Source organism: Hippopotamus amphibius, chromosome 9 (assembly GCF_030028045.1).
Source record: "Hippopotamus amphibius kiboko isolate mHipAmp2 chromosome 9, mHipAmp2.hap2, whole genome shotgun sequence".
NCBI lineage: Eukaryota > Metazoa > Chordata > Mammalia > Artiodactyla > Hippopotamidae > Hippopotamus > Hippopotamus amphibius.
The window spans coordinates 18,244,473-18,263,773 of NC_080194.1; the positions used below are offsets into that span (position 1 = coordinate 18,244,473).

Genomic DNA, 19,301 nt, shown 5'->3' on the forward strand with positions numbered 1-19,301 from the left:
CAAGAGAAGCAGAGATGCTGTCTGACATTCTTAAGCCTTTGGCAGGTGATTGAACAAGTCTTAAGGTCCTTTTTAAGCCTAAATTTCTTAATTCTATATGTTAAATTGAACTGTAAGCTGCTTGACAAGGGGGACTCCAAATCATACCTTATATTTTGAGGCTGCCAAGAAAATGCACCTCTCAGATCTCTGACTGTAGGAAGACTAACAGTCCTTCTGGGAAGTCCTTCACCACAGTTTCCAGAGGCTGATCCCAGTCAATGACTATGCATGGCAGAGATACTAAGGTCAGGAGTCATGGGACTCCTCTGATGGGTGATTTTGTCTTGGGGTCTTTCCATCAGTCTTACCGAGTTTGATGGAACTGCAGTGCCATCTGAGACTAATCCAACCTCGTTTCCCTTCTTCTCTCTCTGACCTGAAGTCAAACCTGCATCTCAGGATCTCAGGGCTCACTTCCTTCCCCATTTTCCCTCACAAACATTTCCCCTAATAAATCTTTTGCATGAGAAATCCCATATTGGTGTCTGCTTCTAAAAGGACCCAAACTTGCACAATCCTCTAGCAGAGAGTCATAAATTTGGGTGGGAAGTTATATCAGAATCAGGAACTTTATAAATATTGAGAATCACAGGCCCCATCTGAGACCTACTATATCAGAATCAATGGAGGTGGAATTTCTATGTTTAAAATCTTCTCCAGGTGATTTACTTGTGGACTGACCTGCATGAATCTGAACTATTCAGTCCCCAGCAGAGTAGATTCTGAGGTGTAGGTGTGTGGCAACTATTCCTTGAAAAAAATTTTTGAAAACTGTTGAAAAGTTTGTGTTATTTTGGAATAAAAGGTGCAAACTGGCAAAGTTACTCTAATAATGTGTTTCCCTAACATCTCAAGGTCCACCGTTTTCTCTTTCATTTTGAAATTTTTTTACACTTTCCTCGTAGTGTTCTATGAACTGAATTCATATATTTTAACACTAACCTGAGGTCAAAGAAGAAGAGTTTAATAAAGAGTACCAGCTTTTGTCAACCAGACCCCAAATAAGCATTTTTGGCATCATCCTAACATCCAGCACCATCCATCCAATCTCCAGAGCTTTTCTTGCTTTGCCCTTTCCCAAGGTAATCTTGAAAATTACAGATGCTTGGTAGTTTGCCTGAATTTTTAGAGCATTGCCTCACAATTTTTTTATTTTTGAAATGATTTTGAAGACATTTTCAAAAACCTTGGGATTGTTAAAATTTTCATTCTGATGGCTACTCTTCTTATTTCGAAGAGAGTCATGGTAGCTGTTGTTAGACAGAAAGAGAATTGCCTAAGAGGTGTTTACCCAAGAGGTCTTTTTGAGACTGTACTAGGTGTCCAGGTCAGGGAAAAGAAAGACAATCTGCAGAATGTAAAGTATTCTCTCCACATCCTCCCATGGTTTCTCCTTGAGTCTAAAATCTCTTATTGCCTTCTTTTCTAGATTTCTTTCCACATATGTTTTCACAGACAAAGGAAGTTTTCTAGGACACTTCAGCAGCAGAACTACCCTCAGCCACACTGCCCACCCCCCACCCCAAGTGCTGGTTTTCTGTACAAGTCTTTTTGGGTATGCACAGACTTTGCATGTAGTTCTTTGAAATAATTGTCTCATGCTAAGTTCTTTTCAAAATGTTTAAAGTTCTATTTGGAATTCTGAGGGAGTGAAAAGGAACCAAATTCTATGACTGAACTCTGTGTTAATACTTTGGCCCTAGCAAATTCTCAGCATGACTCGATGATAACCTTTCCAGTTTTCTATTCTGCTTTGTCTGCCTTTACTTTTCTATTATAACACCCGGTTGCTTTAACACTCATTTAATTTTTTGCCTCATTCTGTTTCTCACCAGTAGTTTATGCACTTAGACCTTGGGATCCACATGCAGTTCTGTAATTCAGAAGTTGTTCCTTCGAGTCTCATTTTCTTCTTGGGTTAGATTTGAAATGGAAAGCTTGGGGAAAGAAAATCAGATTTAGAAAGGATTAGGAATATGTATTAAGAATATTATGTACAGGAAAATATTTCTGATATTTGTCCTAATGTTTTGAAGTTTGGGGTCAATATGGGTCTTCAGAAGTACTGAAAAGGACATCTGACTGCAGGATATTTGACCAGGTCAGGAAACTCAGAAACTTTGGGGTGATGTTTTGAAAAGGGCTGGCTTCAAGAATGGCCTTCAGTCTGTCACACCAGAAGCCTCATTGCCAGTCCTCACATCCCAAATGTCCACCAGTTCTACACAGGTGGCAAAGGAAAGAGGGCCCAGAAGCCCAAATCTGGCCACTTGTGTAGCTTAAAAGGATATTTTTAATTTTTCAACAATTTTATATTGGTTTTTTTTTGTCTGTGTGTGCTTCAAAATAATCACTGTGATTTTCAATTATCCCTAAAAAATAGTTGCTATTTCCTGTGCAAAATAGGACTACTCTAGAGACATTGAGGCTCAGAAGAAAAGGACAAGTGTGTGAAACACTAAGACTGCAAGCCTCTGGGCCCAGTGTGGGAGCCCCTCCAGTCCAAAGTCCCAGATGCAAATGTGGAGGCATCAGACCATAGAAACAATAGCATTTATCTTGAGGACACAGTTGTTAGAGTAAATACATATCAGATGTCTGATGGGTAGGTATTCTTTCTTTATTTCCTGAATCTATTATGTTTTGAAATGTTTATGTATGTATCTATACATACACATATATACACGTATATATGGGTATTTGTATGTATAGATACATACATATTTTTAATACACATATACAGCTTCTAACATCAGGTGGTAGGTTTGAAACGGATTCTTTCATAAAGTCAACAGCTATTATTCACGGTCATGTGATTGCATCAAGTCAACATATTTGGGGTGTCTTTTGGATGGGAGGTATGATAAACCCTAAGTGCCCAGGACAACTTCTGCGCCATTCATTCTAGAAAGAGGGGCATGTTTAAGCTTGCAATTCTGCAATATAATCTTCAGCATGAGCTCACCATGGAGACCACAAGTTTAAAAGTGCTTGATGTCAACATGCAAGGAAAGATGGTTACCTTTCAGGTGTGTCCTTCCGAATTTTACATAATCCTGCAAATGATTTTCAAAAATAATTAGATTTCAATAAATGACTAGCACCTATACAACAGGGCTGGGAAAGTATGTATGGCCCACAGGCCAGAATTAGTCCAACATGTGTTTTTGCCAAAAAAACTTGTATTAGAACACAGCCACATTTATTTATTTATGTATCATTTATGGTTGCTTTTGTGCTACAATGGCAGAGTTGAATAGTTATGACAGAGATCACATGGTCCACAAGGCTCCAAACATTTAGTATCTGGCCCTAAACAAGAAAAACAAATATGAGCAACCCAACAGAAAACAGGCATAGGAAATGAAAAGGCAGTGCATAGAAGAGCACACCAAATGCCCAACAAATACATGAGAAGATGCAGTCATAATCAGGGAAATTCAAATTTAAACCACATTTTGATTTCATTCCGTGTGCATCAGATTCACAAATATTTAAGTCTCACAATATTGGTAACGGTAGGATGTAGAGTAATGGGGTTTCTTTTTCTCAGCTGAAGGAAGCACATATAAGTGCAGTCACTTTGGAAAGCAATTTGACATCCAATAATGGTGAATGCACATAATCTATGACCTGGCAATTCCAACTCCTAGGCATGCACACACACACACACACAAGTATATGAAGGAAATACCTTTTAGAGAATCTCTTGTATATGCAAAGGAGATTTGTACAAGAATACTCATGATAGCATTGTTAGAAAAAATACAAATAAGTTTAATATTAATAGAATGGATAAATAAATACTGAGAATATTCTTTAAATGGAATACTATGTAGTAATGAAAATGAATTAACAATGCCACATAGTTCATGAACATGGATAAAGATCACAGATTGAGTGAAGAAACCAAGTTGCAGAAGAGTACAGAATGATATTCTTTATATATGCCAAATAATACTATATATTGTATGCACACATACAAAAAGCATGAAAATATGCATGGACATTAATTATGAAGTTTAGGAAGGGGCTTACTTCCCAGAGAGAGAAACAAGGAAAGGACTATGATTGGGGAGGGATACAAGGGAACTTCAATTACATTTATAACATTCTATTTCTTTTTTTTTTAATTTTTTAATTTTAATTTTATTAAAAAAAATTTTTTTTTGGCTGCATTGGGTCTTCGTTGATGCGTGCAGGCTTTCTCTAGTTCCAGCGAGCAAGGGCCACTCTTCACTGCAACATGCAGGCTTCTCAGTATGATGGCTTCTCTTGTTTCAGAGCATGGGGTCTAGGAGCGTGGGCTTCAGTAGTTGCAGCACGTGGGCTCAGTAGTTGTGGTTCGAGGGCTCTGGAGTAGAGGCTCAGTAGTTGTGACGCATGGACTTAGTTGCTCTGCAGCATGTGGGATCTTCCTGGACTAGGGATCAAACATGTGTCCTCTGTGTTGGCAGGCGGATTCTTAACCACTGTGCCACCAGGGAAGTCCCTATAACATTCTATTTCTTAAGCTGCTTGCTGTGAACTTAGATTTTTGTTCTTTTGTAAGTTGGAGATATTTTATAAAAAGTGAAATTCTGTACCTTCAAGGAACCCCCACAATCTCCCAGTTTTTGTTTCCTTAATGGAGCAGCTTGCAGGTACCATTTCTGCATACAATTATGTAGGCTCTACATTTACAAGAATGTCTGGGCGAGGGGATGAGTGGGACAAAAGTCCAGCTCGTCCACGAGTCTACATGCCCTGTGCCCTTTTTACAAAAGCCCCAAGGTAAGCATCACCAGGAAGGGGTGCCTTCTTCGTTTCCCAAAGGTACCCTGCAATGCAGTGGCACTGTAGCCAGGCTCCACTTTCTCTTATCCAGCCTGTGCATGCTTATCCACTTACTCATCCGTGGCCATGGAAAACTAGAAAGAGGAACCAATCTGGAGGCAGGGTCTCTATTAAGTTAATTTCTTGTTTGTCATCAAATTTTGGTTCATCCAGATGGTTATGTAAGAGCTTATCGTTTTTCTCTAGTTGTCTGGGATAGCATCTTTAAAATCAGAGTGCTTTTTGTTTTTGTTTTTTCTCTCTTGGGGCATCTTATTCAAGAACTGAAGCCTAACTGGCCAGTTTATCTTTAAAGCAAAGCATACATAATGTATTGATGCAACTATAAGAAATACTAACACTTTACCATATCTTACCTCTTTTTTTCTCTACCCAAGTCCCTTGTTCCTGATATTTTGTCTTCTTGGATAAGGTGCAAATTTGAATCCTCCTTTCTTACCTTCTTCATCTCCTAGATAATAGGAATTTATTCTGTAGTAAAATTTACATCTCTTCTTTTTCCAAAATCCAAATCTCTCCTTTCACCTAAGCAGCCAGCCCTAAGATCTTATTCCTTGGAAGCAAAGAATAAAGTTCCTGAAGTGTGGTTCAAGGACCACTTTTCTCACTTTCACTTGACATGTATCAAAATGCTGATTTCGAGGCTCTAAGGCCTATTAAGACAGTTGGCAGTTTTAATAAAGCTTTGCACATGATTCTAATGCTTACTAAATTTTAAAAACCACTGCTTTAAAAGAAAGAAAATTATTTGGCCAAAATAAAATCAATCAGTATAATATATAATTGTTATAAAAAAACAGCAGAAGATACTGATATCTTGGCAAGAGAAATTGTCATCTTTCAGAGTTGTTATGAAAGAGAGGTGTTAAAGGAATCAAAGAAATGAAATTAACAATTTTCACTTCACTTGCTCATGACAGCTGCTAGAAAATAATGGAAATAATTTAGACAATGGAAGCCAATTTAGGGAAGTCTCCAAGGGCAACACATGAGGAACCAGGAGCCCAGGAGTTGTTCTGTGATGATCTTGGGCAAAACACAGTATCTGCAAGCTTCAGACTTCTTATCTATAAAACCAGAGGGTTGTCCATCTACCTTTAAGTTCTCTTTCAAACCTACAATTGGAAGGAATAGGTCATTCCTAAAACTTAAAGTCAAGGCATATCTATATTTATTTGACTCTCAAGCATGTTGATAAATTTATTGTATGTTAGTCATGTGGCCAGCTGGGCTTTATTTTTAAAGATAAACTCCTGAATGTGAAGATGATGGAAAATCTTCATTTTAAACTTCTTGGGTCTGCATCAACTTATTTCAATTTTCTTTAATTTTACTTACATGACATGAATAATCAACTTGATGATAGTGACATTTTTAACCCTGCCTGCCTTAGTTTAAAGTATTCATGGGAAATGTCTTCAAAATAAAGTAAAATAACCCAAAGGCATAGTGGAAAGCAAGAAAGGAGGTGCCCATAAAGCAGTATTTGGTACAATGACAAAAATAATGTGGGGGTCCGTTAAGCCACAAAAATCCAGAAGAGGAAGCAATTCTGATAATTACCTAACACCAAAGTTGCTGCTGGTTTCTCAAGTTACCTAACAAAATGTTTTGTTATCTGGAGAAATTGTCCTGTGTTCAGAAACATCACTTCCGTTGACCCTGACAAGATTCCTGTGTTCTAGGATTTTAAAGCAGGTGAGAAAGCAGTCTGAGTTGCCGTCACCAAAACTTTGTATCGTGGATGGCTAATTGCTAAGACTTAGCTACCAAGTGCATATCAAGGTATAAAGATCTCAGGTGAAGTGAGAGGCTGGTGGGGGTACACTTTTTTAATTTTAGCGTATAGCTAAAACTCAAATATTTATGTCAGATTAAGAGAAACCTTTTCCCTCCTTTTCAAAATCTTTTTTCCATTTGCACAGCCCGCAAAGTCCTCGCCGTTTGGAACAGTGGAGAGTCATTTGAAACTTAACTTGAACGCTGGAGGCAAGTTCTACTTTTCGGGTCATCCAATTGAGGAGATCCAATTTCTGCAGAGGGAAGAAGACGCGTGGGGGAGGGAAAAACCGGATTCTGCGTCTTCAGATCCTTCCACTTTCGATCCACAACCTGCCACGCAAATCGAGCCAAGTCAGGGATTTTTGCCTTGAACCACCACCACCACTACCACCACTACCACCACCATCACCTTGTCACTCACGCCCGATAAACACGCCCCTCTGGTCTCACTCTCCGCCAATGGAGGCTCCGCTGCATGCATAGTAATGAGCTCGAGACCTCCCCCGGCCAATGGCGCTCCGGGAGAGGGGTTAGTTTTGCATGTACCTAAGAGATTTGCATAACCCAGCGGCTGGGGGCTTGGGAACCCGAGCGTGCAACCCTAGAAGGGAAAAGGACGCGAGGAGGTTGAGCCGCGGCTGCGAGAGAGGGAGAGAGAGCCCGGGTGTTTGTGCGAGAGCCGGGCGGGGGCTGGGGCGAGGGGCCGGCATGGCTGAAGGCTGCGCTCCGCAACCTTGAAGAGCGGCTGCGGCGGGAGACCGGGGACCGGGAGGAGGGTGAGATGGCAGAGCGCGGCCCCCTCAGCTGCGCCCGGCCGGGCTGGCTGGCCTGAGCCGCCGGAGGAGCGGGGCTAGCTCTGCGCTTCCATGGAGCGGCGGGAAGGGCGACACTCCGGAGCGCCGCGTCCCTGCGCTGCCGCCGCCGCGGACTGACTGCTGAAGGGGCCGAGCCCGCGCGACTGCCGAGAGAGACCGCAGGCCTGCCGCCCGGGGCGGCGGGGGGCGTCGGAAGGCGGCGGAGGCGCGCCGAGCGAGCGGCGCCGCGGGAGAGGCCGGCGCGGGAGGCGGCCGTAGCAATGCCGGGCCCGCTGGGGCTGCTCTGCTTGCTCGCCCTGGGGCTGCGCGGCTCGGCCGAGCCCAGCGGCGCGGCGCCGCCTCTCTGCGCGGCGCCCTGCAGCTGCGACGGCGACCGTCGGGTGGACTGCTCCGGGAAGGGGCTGACGGCCGTGCCCGAGGGGCTCAGCGCCTTCACCCAAGCGCTGTGAGTGCGGGCGGCGGGGGCGCCGGGGAGGGGGCGCCGGCGGGGGCGCCGGGGGGCGGAGCCAGGCGCGGATCCCACACCCCCCTCCCCAGGGTCCCGAGGAGGGGGGCGCCGTCACCTCCCTGGCACCCGCTCCAGCGCCGCGAGCTTCCCAAGCCTTGCCGGTCCGGGTCCGAGACCCGCGTAGCTCTTTTCCCCAGACTTTTCGGGCCGATCCCCACCCCCCCGCACCTCCCCAACGCCCAAGGGCATCTGGGGCCAAGGAGGAAGGAAGAATCTAGGAACGCTTGCCCCTGGCAGGCTTTTCACGCGACTCTCTCCTCTCACCCGGGCCCCTGCTCAGCTGGCCAGAGTTTTGCAGGCGGCAGGGCTGAGGGCGCCTAGAACTTGGCCTGAGTCTGAGACCGAGGCAGTTTCCGTGGAGAAGCACCTGGAGCCTCCTGGGTTCCAGCCTGTGGGCAGAAGCAACACCTGTACGGTAGTCAGGGCGAATGGCCTTCCCGTGTGGCCCTGTCCGGGGGCGGGGGGCGCCCTGGCACCTCTGCCCGGTTCCACGGTGGACTCCCCAGCAAACAACCGCGGTGCTGGAGCGCGCAGGGAAGCCGGGCGGAAACAAGGGAGAAGGCGGGGAAATTGCGGGTTTCCTTGGGTGAAGTATTCTTACCCAACAAGGTCTTTCAGAGGAGTGCTGACCTGAAGTACAGGATATTGGAAGAAAATGAAAGTTCCAGCGCATAAGCTCTGCCTGTCCCAAAAGGGAGCATTTTTTTTTTGCTGTTCCTTAACCAGCAGGACTTTTCTTTCGAGCTGCCCGAGGTTCGGAAAGTCACTCAAATGGTTCAGACTTCCAGCTCTCCACCCCCCCCCCCCCCCCCCAAACGGGAACGGAGAGCTTTAGGCATTCGCTTCAGTAAAGAAGAAGAATCTGAAATAGGTGTTGGAGGTGGTGTTGGCAGATGGCACCAATAGAGAGAGAATAGGGTAATTGAGTGCAGGGGCTGGTGTCTGCGCCTGTTCTTCCTTGTTGTGCTGTGCGGCCAGATTGTCAAGGGCAGTGAAAGAACTGTTTCAGGGGAAGGGATTCTGAGAGGCCTTGGGTAAAGGGAATTTCCTTTTACCTTATAGCTTCCGAGAGGGACCGCTTAGAAATAGACAGTTTGAAAGGAATAACAGACCCCGTGAAGAAATCCTTTCTGTGCAGGCCAGAGCGTGGCTGTTTCCAGGTGGGAAGTGTTCTGCTTGTCCTCTGCCAGTGGGGTTTTTTTTTTAGTATTGTGGCCAGTTGCCTTGGAACCTGTCTCATTCTTTGGCCACCAGCCTCCTTCTCTCTCTCTCTCTTTCTCATCTCAAGTTTTAGTTACATGTTTGAAGTCATTTTCTTTCAATATGTTGAAATTTAACTTTTCAGTGAAAAAAGTTAACTTTGCAATGAGGAGCAATTTGCCCAGAAAGGTACATAATGTGGGAAAGTTTGGGTGGGAGTGGGGTAAAGTGAGGGAAAGAAGACTGGGTAGAGGGGATGGGCCTGTTTTTCCTCAAGACCTCTTCATACTTTTAAGGAATTCATGCAGGAGAAGTTCCTTTTCCTGAAACCTCTTTCAAGCCCCAAAGAGAAAAGCAAAATTTTACTATTTTGACCAGTTGAAAAGACCTTGTTTAGCAGATTCCTCGAGTTTTAATGAGTAGACTTGCCCTATAAGGAAAAGGGCTGTTTTACATTAGTACCTAAAAACCAGAAAGAAATATCACATTTTTATGAGAGCATGCTCCTTGTTATAGAGCATCAGGCATCTTTCTCTAGAATTCACCAGAGGTAGTGAAATGCTGTATTCTCAACTTTGAGCGCTACGCAAGTGACTGTTCATGGCTTGAGAAACAAAAATAATTGGCACCAGGCCAGATCAGAGGGCCTAAACTAGCATCATCATAGCACTTTCTGAGCTGTGGTGGTGGGCAAATGTGTTATATTTTCTTCTGACCTTTGTGACCTATAGAGTAGTTGTACATCTTGATAACTCTTTGTTTCACCTGAATACTCTTCATTTCACCCTTAAAAGTATATGTTATATGATGAACCAGTGTAATGGGGAGTATATTTGCATTTTGGGAAACCAGTGATCTCAAAAGTCACGTTGAGGAGGGGTGGGTGCTGCAATCTGCCCACTCCGGTTGATCTTATAAGACACCTTGGGGTCACCTGAGGTCTCTTTGCAAGTACTTCTGATTTGCTGAACCATCACAGCTCTGGTGAGCCACAGTTACATGCCAAGGGACTAGATCCATGGTCCCCAAACTTTGGTTCACCAATTTTTAATTTCTGGAGCATGGGCACCAAGGCCTGTTTAGTTATACATAAAATGATAATCCCAAAAGTAGAAGTCAAAAAGATGAGACTAATTATTAATCAAAGTTCCTTTATTTTCTTGTCATTCCTCAGTGGTGTCTTACCTTCTCCTCACCCAGGGGTGTACCACATCCCACATTGGAGACTCCGGGTTGACAGAGCAGGGGTTTTATTTTACTCGGAGTCCACAGAATCCGGTACACAGGAAGCACTTAATGTTGCAGTGAATAAATAAGGACTTCAGGCCACACCGAGGGGCAGAACTGGGGCTTGGAATTCAGCCCTCATTCCCACGCGGGATTGCCAGACTCCGCATTCTCAGCATTCAGCCTCTTGTCCAGATCTGTGAAGGCCCCAGAGAGAGGATACCTGCTTCTTCTCCTTTAGGCTCGTTTAAACTTGTTCAGTCTAACAGTGTCTATTTCCTGCTGAAAGCTGCTTTATCCGAGTCTGGGGGCAGAGTCAGATGTAATCCTCAGTATTGTTGATAGGATTCCCGTGTTCACAGCATTTGCTGCACCTGTAGTGATTATATTTTGCAGCAGCAGTTCCCGATCCTGTGTCACAGTGCACTGGCTTGTCACATTTCACCCTGAGGTGTTTTAAAGGAAGTACTCTGACTAGTATTAAAATTCCAAAGTGTATTTTTAATCAAAAGGATTCAAGGTTATTCCTCTATTAGATCCCTCTTAATCACCTGTGTTCCAAGATTCTTGATTGAGAGAAAGAGATGAAGTCACAACGGTGTTGGGGAGGAGACTGTGAAACGTGTGTCCTCTGGTTTGTGTTACTGTCACAAAATTTGAGACCTGTAGATCAGGGACACAGATTTCCACATCCTAGGTTATGCCTGGTGCATAGTTTTAGGATTATAAAAGCTGTTTCTGTGGCTTTCTGGAGAGGGTGGTAGGTCTGAGCCCTTGATTGTAGTCTTTATTATGTCCCTGAGTAATTGTGTGCCCTTGGGCGAGTCATTCTACTGTGTTTTTTGTTTGTGACAGTTTCTTCATTTGAAAAATGAAGTCATTGGATTCACTAGATTCTGTATAAGGCAGCTTGTAGCTTCCAGACATTCTATGATTTTATAATTCTTACACAGTTTCAGGATGGCAAGGTGACGATAGTGTTCTGCTCTTGTGAAAAGATCCCAGAAGTATCTGAATATCCTTCTAGTTGAAGTTGCAGAAGCCTATTTATTGCCACTCACTTGGAGGAGGCATTCTTTGTGTTTAGAAGTGTGTGTTAGGAAATTTGCCATGGAGACTTGTTACAGAATGCATGACTAGCTAAGGCGCTTTGCTGGGGTAGAATAGCCCTGCTTGTTTCCTGTTGGTATGGCTTCACACTTGGAAAATAAAATTACTCTGTTTCAGTAATTTGGATACAGTACAAAAAGTTACTCAACGTCCTCACTTCCATATAATTAGTCATAATCTCTCCAGCCTTCACAGTGTGCATATCCTGTACATGGGCAGGTAGGCAAGCTTTCTATATAGAATTGATGGTTACCTGAGGGGCTTTGAAGGGTTTTAAAAAATAATCTGTTGCTTTTTCTTGTTTGGGAAGCATCATCTCAGACTCTTCCCTAAGGTGTACTTTTTATTTTCACGACACCAAGCACCTTTCTTTTAAGAGTATTATTTGAAAGTATTTTCTTATGTTTCCTCCAATGTCAGTTGTATTACCTGGCAGGTCAGTAATCAGTGGCTGAATGTTTATACCTTTCTTGGTGGTTGAGTTTTGATATCTTGATGTCTGAGTTACTGTCTGTAAATTTCAACATTAGCTTATTTTGTGTGGTGTGTCTTTCTAGAGAAGTATTTGTGTTACAAGGGAACTTTGTTCTAAACGAGGCCAATACATGAACATCTTTAAGTATGGGTCCTGTATATTTCACAAACTAGTGAACTGCTGGGTTCTCTTTAAACACAAGAGGAAAGAGCATTCTGCTGGGAATATGGAGAGCAGATTTCCAGATCTGTCAATAAATCACACGAGTGACCTTGAGGTGGTAACATATTTAACCCTTCAATGCCTCAGGGCCTTGGTTTCTTCTCCTGAGAACAAGGAAGTAAACAACTCTTACTGCCAAGAGTTTTCTATTTAATTTGATTTTTTTTCACACATTTGTCCGATCCTCTCTGTTGTGTTAAGTGTAGTATAGGTGTCTCATTCCTGAAATCTTTCCCCCACCCAGGAAACTTCTCCAATTGTCCAGCTCTACTGGAATGTATCCATTGACTGGGGAACGCACTTGCCTCACAAGACAACAATGTGCTGGGTGTGGTCTGTGCTATACCCAGGATTTAAACCAGTGACTCTCATTCGGTCTCCTGAAAGCTTGTGGTAACCACTAATATTTTATGATTTTCAGTCCAACTAAATGCTAATGATAGTTATGGTATCACAAGCATTTAATGTCCAGGCACTTGGCTCTTACCATTAGAATCGTAAGGCAACATTTGACAACTTAATCTCTTAGGGAAGATCAAAGTTCTGTACTAGTAGGTGGATCCAGGCAAGTTTGGGCATTTTCTTGGCCTCTGTCAGGTTATCTCTCAAATTCTTATTTTAGTCATCTTTATAATGGTGGAAAGCACTGACAGCCTGCAAGTTTGGATTTTGGTCTTTGGTCTCCTTGCTTGTACTTATCCTGTTATTCCCATTTTTCTTATCAAGAAATAATGGATATTGGTGACTAATGGCTCTCACTGCTTTGAATCTCTCTGAATCCGTGTCGAACATCAAGCAAGTAAAGTTGTAAGAATCCTTTAGTGACTCACTGAAATTTTTCTACAACTGTTTCTCAATTTTTCTCTATAAAAAAGATATAAGCTTCCATAAAAGCACAATATTTATCAGTATACCTAGGTTAAAAGTTAAACCCTGCCCAGTGTGCCTTTAACTCTGAAAAATGTAACTAATGTAACTTGATAAGACAGCTTTTCTTTTAATTTTTTTAAACTAGAGATCAAGGTTTTGGCTTTAGAAATGTATTATCCAGCTTGCTCTTTAATCGCCTCCTGCAGCCTTCAAGTTTTTGGCAATGCCAAAAACTTGTTTTCCTGTACATAGAAGAATATGGATAACTTTTTCCTTTTTTCCCCCAGTTTTGTTCAGTGAAGTGTAGTTTTTTGAAAGATTCATTGAGGATAATAAAATGCTTCAGTTTGAAATTCTGTCAGTGAAGAAAAAAACTAGGGCATTTAGCAAATCAGTACTCTTACACAAGGACTAATTTGTCTGCCTTTCTATATGTGGCTTTTGTGTCTCAACACTTGATGGGCAAACTGTAGGCCAGGTATCGGCTCTATTGTCTAAAATTAGGTAAGTTCAAAATTGAGTTCAGAAATTATTTTATAGTTCATATACATTTAGTAACATCTCAACTTTCTAAAGGTTTGAGCAGGTTACTGCTCAGATACCGTCTTTAAATGGCAAGATGTAATTATCTAGTAGTATACTCTGAATTCACCCACTCAGACAAATCTTTGTTGTTAAACTTTGTATGTGGCTGAAACTAGCAAGTTTCTTAAAGTGTACACAAGTATTCTGTATTGTATACAGAATAACTGTACAGGAAGTTAAAATTCTGAATGGGTGGTTGTTTTTAGTCTCTAAAACACGTTTCGATACCATTACATATTTTAATTGTCAAAAAAGCATGCTAGTCAGGTTCCCCCCACCCCTTTTCTGCAGTAGTAAGTCTGTAGAAAGATTTGGCATTTTGCATTTTGCATCTCTTATTTTAGATGCAAGTGATTGGGGTTCAGCAATGCCCATCTAAGAGTGTAGGTTTCAAAAAATGAACATTAAAAAAAAGCGTATTTTGGTAGTTCTCTTAGCTTTTCTGTACTGAAAGATCTTAGGGGAAAAGCACTGAACCACCCCTCTGTGGCAACATGTTGGCCTGTTAAGAATATAAGAATATCCTTGTAAGGAAATGTAAACCATAGATATTTTGGGAGGCAGCTGGGCCAAGACTGGGTATACGTTTAGATCCCAGGCTGGTCTGTTGTCTGTGCTAGTGAGAAAACATGTGTTTGGGAGAAGCATTCATAACATGTTATGGGATATTTAATGAACTTTATCCTTCATATATCATTATATTTAAGTATTCTGAGTGAAGATAAGTTTTTAAGGGGTTATGTAAGCCCCTTGAGCTAGTTTTTTTTTTTTTTCCTATATTTTTACACTAGGAGAATACAGCTTTTTTTTTTTTTTTTAAAGTTTTAAATATAAAGTTGACCATTAAAAGAATGAAAATCTTGGACTCCCCTGGTGGCGCAGTGATTGAGAATCCGCCTGCCAATGCAGGGGAAAGGGGTTCACTCCCTGGCTCCAGGAAGATCCCACATGCCTTGGAGCAACTAAGCCCGTGCGCCACAACTACTGAGCCTGCGCGGCCAGAGCCCATGCTCCGCAACAAGAGAAACTACCGCAGTGAGAAGCCCACGCACCACAACGAAGAGCAGCCCCTACTCTCAGCAACAAAGAGTAGCCCTTGCTTGCCACAACTAGAGAAAGCCCGCGTGCAGCAACGAAGACCCAGCACAGCCAAAAATAAGTTAAAAAAAAAAAAAAAGAAAGAAAATCTCAGTGCACACTGACAACAGAATATATTTGCTCTTTGATTTAGATTTTAGAGCACTGTATTCAGAAAAATCATGAGTTAGATTCTCCCCGTTCCTGTATATTTTTAAAGTTTTCTGCGGGGAAATTTTTGCTCCCCAAGTAGAGTGACGCAGCTTTGGCAGGGAGATGGCGCCTTTCCCTTGGTGTTGCAGGAGGCATGGCAGAGGAACATGCCTGGGACTGCTTGGGGTCCCACTGGTCCACTCCTCCCTCCACCCCCACCCCTCCACTTCCCCCACCCCCACCCCACCCCCGGGCTCTGAGTGCCCATGTGGAGCTCTCAGAGTAAGCCACAGAGTAGCTGAGTACAAGTGGTGACATTCAGACTCCCCTGAAGAGCTTGCTTAGAGCTGTTTTCCTAGGGAGGTAGCTGGATGGCAATTAGAAGTCTCACTCTTACTCACGTTCCTTGTTTGGAAGTGCAGAGGAGTGCTTCCGTGTTAGCAGTCTTCTCTCTGAGACAGTGGGGATTGGGCTATGATGTTGATTAACTTCTGGTTTTCCCCCTTTCCCTACAGGATAAGCTTCATGCAAAGAGGCCCTTGGAGAAAGTATGTGAACAATATGGAGATTGTTCATATAGAGAAGGGCTTGAGAGACTGGATTTTCTTAGGAGAAAGGAGACCTGTGGTTGCCACCACTCTGTTCTAGATTGTCACCCTTCCCGAGTGTGGAAGCCATCTCAGGGAGCTGCTTTCCTGCTGGAGGATCTCCCGAGAATCAACACTCTTCTCTCTCTTGAATACCTTACACCTTAAGAACTCTGTTTCGAAGTCTAGCAACTCATGGAGGTGAGGGGAGAGAAAGCAACTACTGTTGATTAACCTTTAGGTTTCTTAATGTTCTTGAAGACTGTTCATGTGTTCCTCTGGTTTAGGCGCTAAATCCAGTTTTTGCATTTTCTGAATCTGATAATTGCTCCTTGGGTCCTCTTCAGGCTCTCCTTATCTCACATCAAGCACGTACAGAATTCTCATACAATTTGATCAGAGTTAAGAAAGGAATATTCAATGCACTTAATATTTTAGTATCATGTTTTAAAAGATTACACGTGGATTTACTAACTGATATTTAGCAGTTTGTCATAATCCCAGTGTTCATCCATTCTGTGCTTCTTCTAGTTCATCTCATTTGATTAGTGGGGTTTGTCTTAAAAGCTTAACGTTTTCTTATGTTTGTAACAAAGAAAATTTTTTCTTGTTGGTCTTCTGCTCTCTCCAAGGTCATTCTGAGTCTGTGGTCACGTAATCCAGCTGTTTATGACACTGTCTACTCTCCAGTCTTTTTATACACCTATTTTTATGAACAGGACTTCAGAAATGGGTTTATTTTTGAGAGTGTGGCACAAGGAATCAAGACCACTGAGGTCCTAAATCTGTGCGCTTGGGAATATCACTTAATCCCTTTGGACATTGGCTTTTCCATCTGCAAAAAGAGGTTACTTGACTTTTTCTTCAAGGGTCGCATGTAGGAAACCTCAGCATGACCTGTTTGAGTGACAGCAAGGACTTATTACATTATGTTGTCCTTTCTTTGGGTAGTGACTAAGCAATTGTCTATGTGTGTTATCCCTTTAAGTCACTTAGATTTAAAATTCTAAACTCTGTTTCTTTGCTTCTTTGAATGTATATCAGGTTTGTAGCCTGTTGGAGACTTCATGGTGAGCCCCTTTCCTAATGGAAAAAAGGCTCCTTGTCTGGTAGACTTTTCATTCAGAAAATCTTAAAGATCCTGGTGGAGAAGAGTAATGCATGTTTTTATCAAGATACCTTCTTATAGGAGGTGCTACTTCCCTTTCTAACAAGAAAGCCTATTGGTAGGGAGTTACAATTTCTCTAGAGGAGAGAGCTTGGAGGAAATCATGCTTTCTTGCCCTGGTCTCTGAGTGGGCATTGCTTTCCTGAGATGGCTGGTCAAGTCGAAGGATGCTCTCCTGATAGGGGAATGCATTGTACCTCCTCATAGCAAGTGGACACATCACTTTAGACAGTGTCAGTGTAACCTTTAGTTTTTAATTTTTTTGAAATTTATGCATTTTGGCTGTGCTGATTCTGGGATCCTTTGGTTGTGGTTTGCAGGCTTCCTAGTTGCGGCTTGTGGACTCTTAGTTGTAGCATGCATGTGGAATCTAGTTCCCCGACCAGGGATCCAGCCTGGGCGCCCTGCATTGGGAGGGTGGAGTCTTACCCACTGGACCACCAGGGAAGTCTCAGTGTGATCTTTAGATATTGGTTTTCTACTTCCAGACTTTGCAACACTGAGCATTTTCATGAAACAATGCTTAACTCTTTAAGAAGCCTCATGCCAATGAGTGCCCAGCAAAGTTTTTCGTCACTTTCCATGTTGGAGATGGATAAGATTTGTTCAGGTTTGACAGTTTAGCTGAGTTCTTGTTTCTTCATATCACTTTGTTTCTAGCAATATGCACATTATGGAACTTTGGAAATATTTTACTGGTTATTGGATACCTGTGTATTTTCTTTATATTTGAGACCAATGCTTGTGTTTTGTGGATAAAGAAAAGCTTATTATCCTTGAAGTAATTTTAGAACTAAAATTCTTTCTTTAGAATCTTTCATATTTCTCAAAAGTTATATGGCATTCTCGGTAAGCACAATTAAATCTTTCTCAGAAACCTTAAAAATTTTTCTGGGTTTTGATTCAGCTTTTTTTTTTTTTGATTCAGCTTTGATTTGAAAATGAACTGTGAAGCCAGAGTAGCAGCTAACACACGCAAGAGTGCTCACAACCTATTTCGATCGGCTGAGTTGGCTGAGTGTTTCAAATACAGTTGTGTATTTTCTATCCCGGGTCTCTTTCTTAAAAAAAAAAAAAATGTTTGAGATGTTTTTCCCATTACCATCTTGACATCTGCCTGGTTACACATGAATAGCTTGACCCAGTCCCTCAGCAGGGAGACTACCATGGCCTTGCATTCAATAGCCATGTCAGTGACAAAGAAAACATATGGAATATTTCATTCCTGCCCTTTGCAAACAGTCTGGGGCTGTGAGGGCATGCAGCAGAAGGCTTCATCCTTCATGCTAGGTTGGCAAGTTTGTGTGCTAACCACAGGCCCTGCTGTTAGCAATCAGACTGTGTTTTCCAAAGCCCTATTACATTCTGTGGAAAGGAAATCTTGTGTTTTGGATAAATCAATTTCTAGTATCAGTTTGAATTAAGTTTGTGTGACCTGCTTCCGTGGTGGGGTTTCCTACTGGATCAGTTATTTCACCAAAGGGAATTTGTGTGTGTGTGTGTGTGTGTGTGTGTGTGTGTGTGTGTGTGTGTGTGTGTGTTGTGTATGCAGGATGTTTCGAGGCTGTTCTCCCAGCTTTGATATGTGGCTTGTATTTGATGGATACACAAGTCGAGAATAAGGAAGCTTGAACGTGCCTTGAGGACCGTCTGCCTTTATGTTTATTTTCTTGTCAGTCAGCAGAAGGAGGTCAATTGATCATTCTCGTTCTAGCCAAGCGCTGCCGCAATGACCTTTAAGGTTTCTGTTGCGTAGCACCAGCTTCTCCTGGGGACTTGGTTTCAGTTCAGCTAGCATTAACGGCTTTGCTTTGTGGCATCTGAATCCACAGTGTGGAGGCTTGTCAGCAGGTGTGGCAGGAGAGGGCCAAAAACGTGGAAAAGAGGGGTAAATCAACTGCTGTCTTTTTCAGGTCTTCTTCGTTAAAAGAATTTGCCCTTGGCACCACCCTGGCTGAGGTGGCATTCCAGAAGGAGAAAAAAAAAACAAACACACAAACCCTATGACACCAAAGATGAGAAGATTCATGAATTTGGCGGAGGAAATAATGACATATATTTCATCAGGGTCCTTTCCAACCCTCAAGTTATCCTAGCCTGAATTTCTAGTTCTGTTGTTTCTTAGACATGCAGGTTGGTTTTGACAGGAGTGGATGATTTTTCAAAAAGGAAGCGAGCTCCTGTTTTATCCCAGATATAGCCAAATATTTAAATGTATACATACATCTCATCTAGAAGGTATTTCTGATGGTTCTTGGTATCATTACTGAACATTCGCTGTAAAACAGCATACTAATAGAAATTACTGCCTCTCACAGTTTCTTAGAAGAGTAATTCCTTTTGTAGCTCTTGATTATAGTAGATTTCCTTTAAATTTGGAAAGTTACATTTTAAAAAGTTCTCGGAAGTTTTCATTTTAAAAAGTTTTGGTTTTTCGGTTGTTCACGAATGAGCCTATTTGAGGTTCCCCTCACTTTCTCTTAGTGATGCCATATGTTTATTCTAAAGTAACTAGTATAATCTCTGATGTTCTATCTTCCTTTTTTGACTAGTTAACTGACCTTCATAACTATTAATTCACAGGGAAAACTCCCCTAAACCTTTCAGTCTTAAAAATTCACCCTTTTTAGTGTACAGCTTTTTT

The 19,301-nt window shown here is 42.4% G+C and overlaps 1 protein-coding gene across 3 annotated transcripts in view; it reads left to right on the forward strand.

The window, feature by feature from the left end:
* Window positions 1-7,251: 7,251 nt before the first annotated feature.
* The window catches only part of LGR4 (leucine rich repeat containing G protein-coupled receptor 4), a 96,908-nt gene continuing 84,858 nt past the window's right edge, over window positions 7,252-19,301 (forward strand). For 2 of the 3 annotated variants that reach the window (XM_057748821.1, XM_057748822.1), the window contains exon 1: window positions 7,252-7,920. In XM_057748821.1, the coding sequence (XP_057604804.1) occupies window positions 7,736-7,920 (185 nt within the window). In that variant the 5' untranslated portion in view covers window positions 7,252-7,735. Of the gene's footprint in view, window positions 7,921-15,417; window positions 15,691-19,301 lie in introns of all 3 variants that reach the window. The other variant, XM_057748824.1, reaches the window with a different exon arrangement.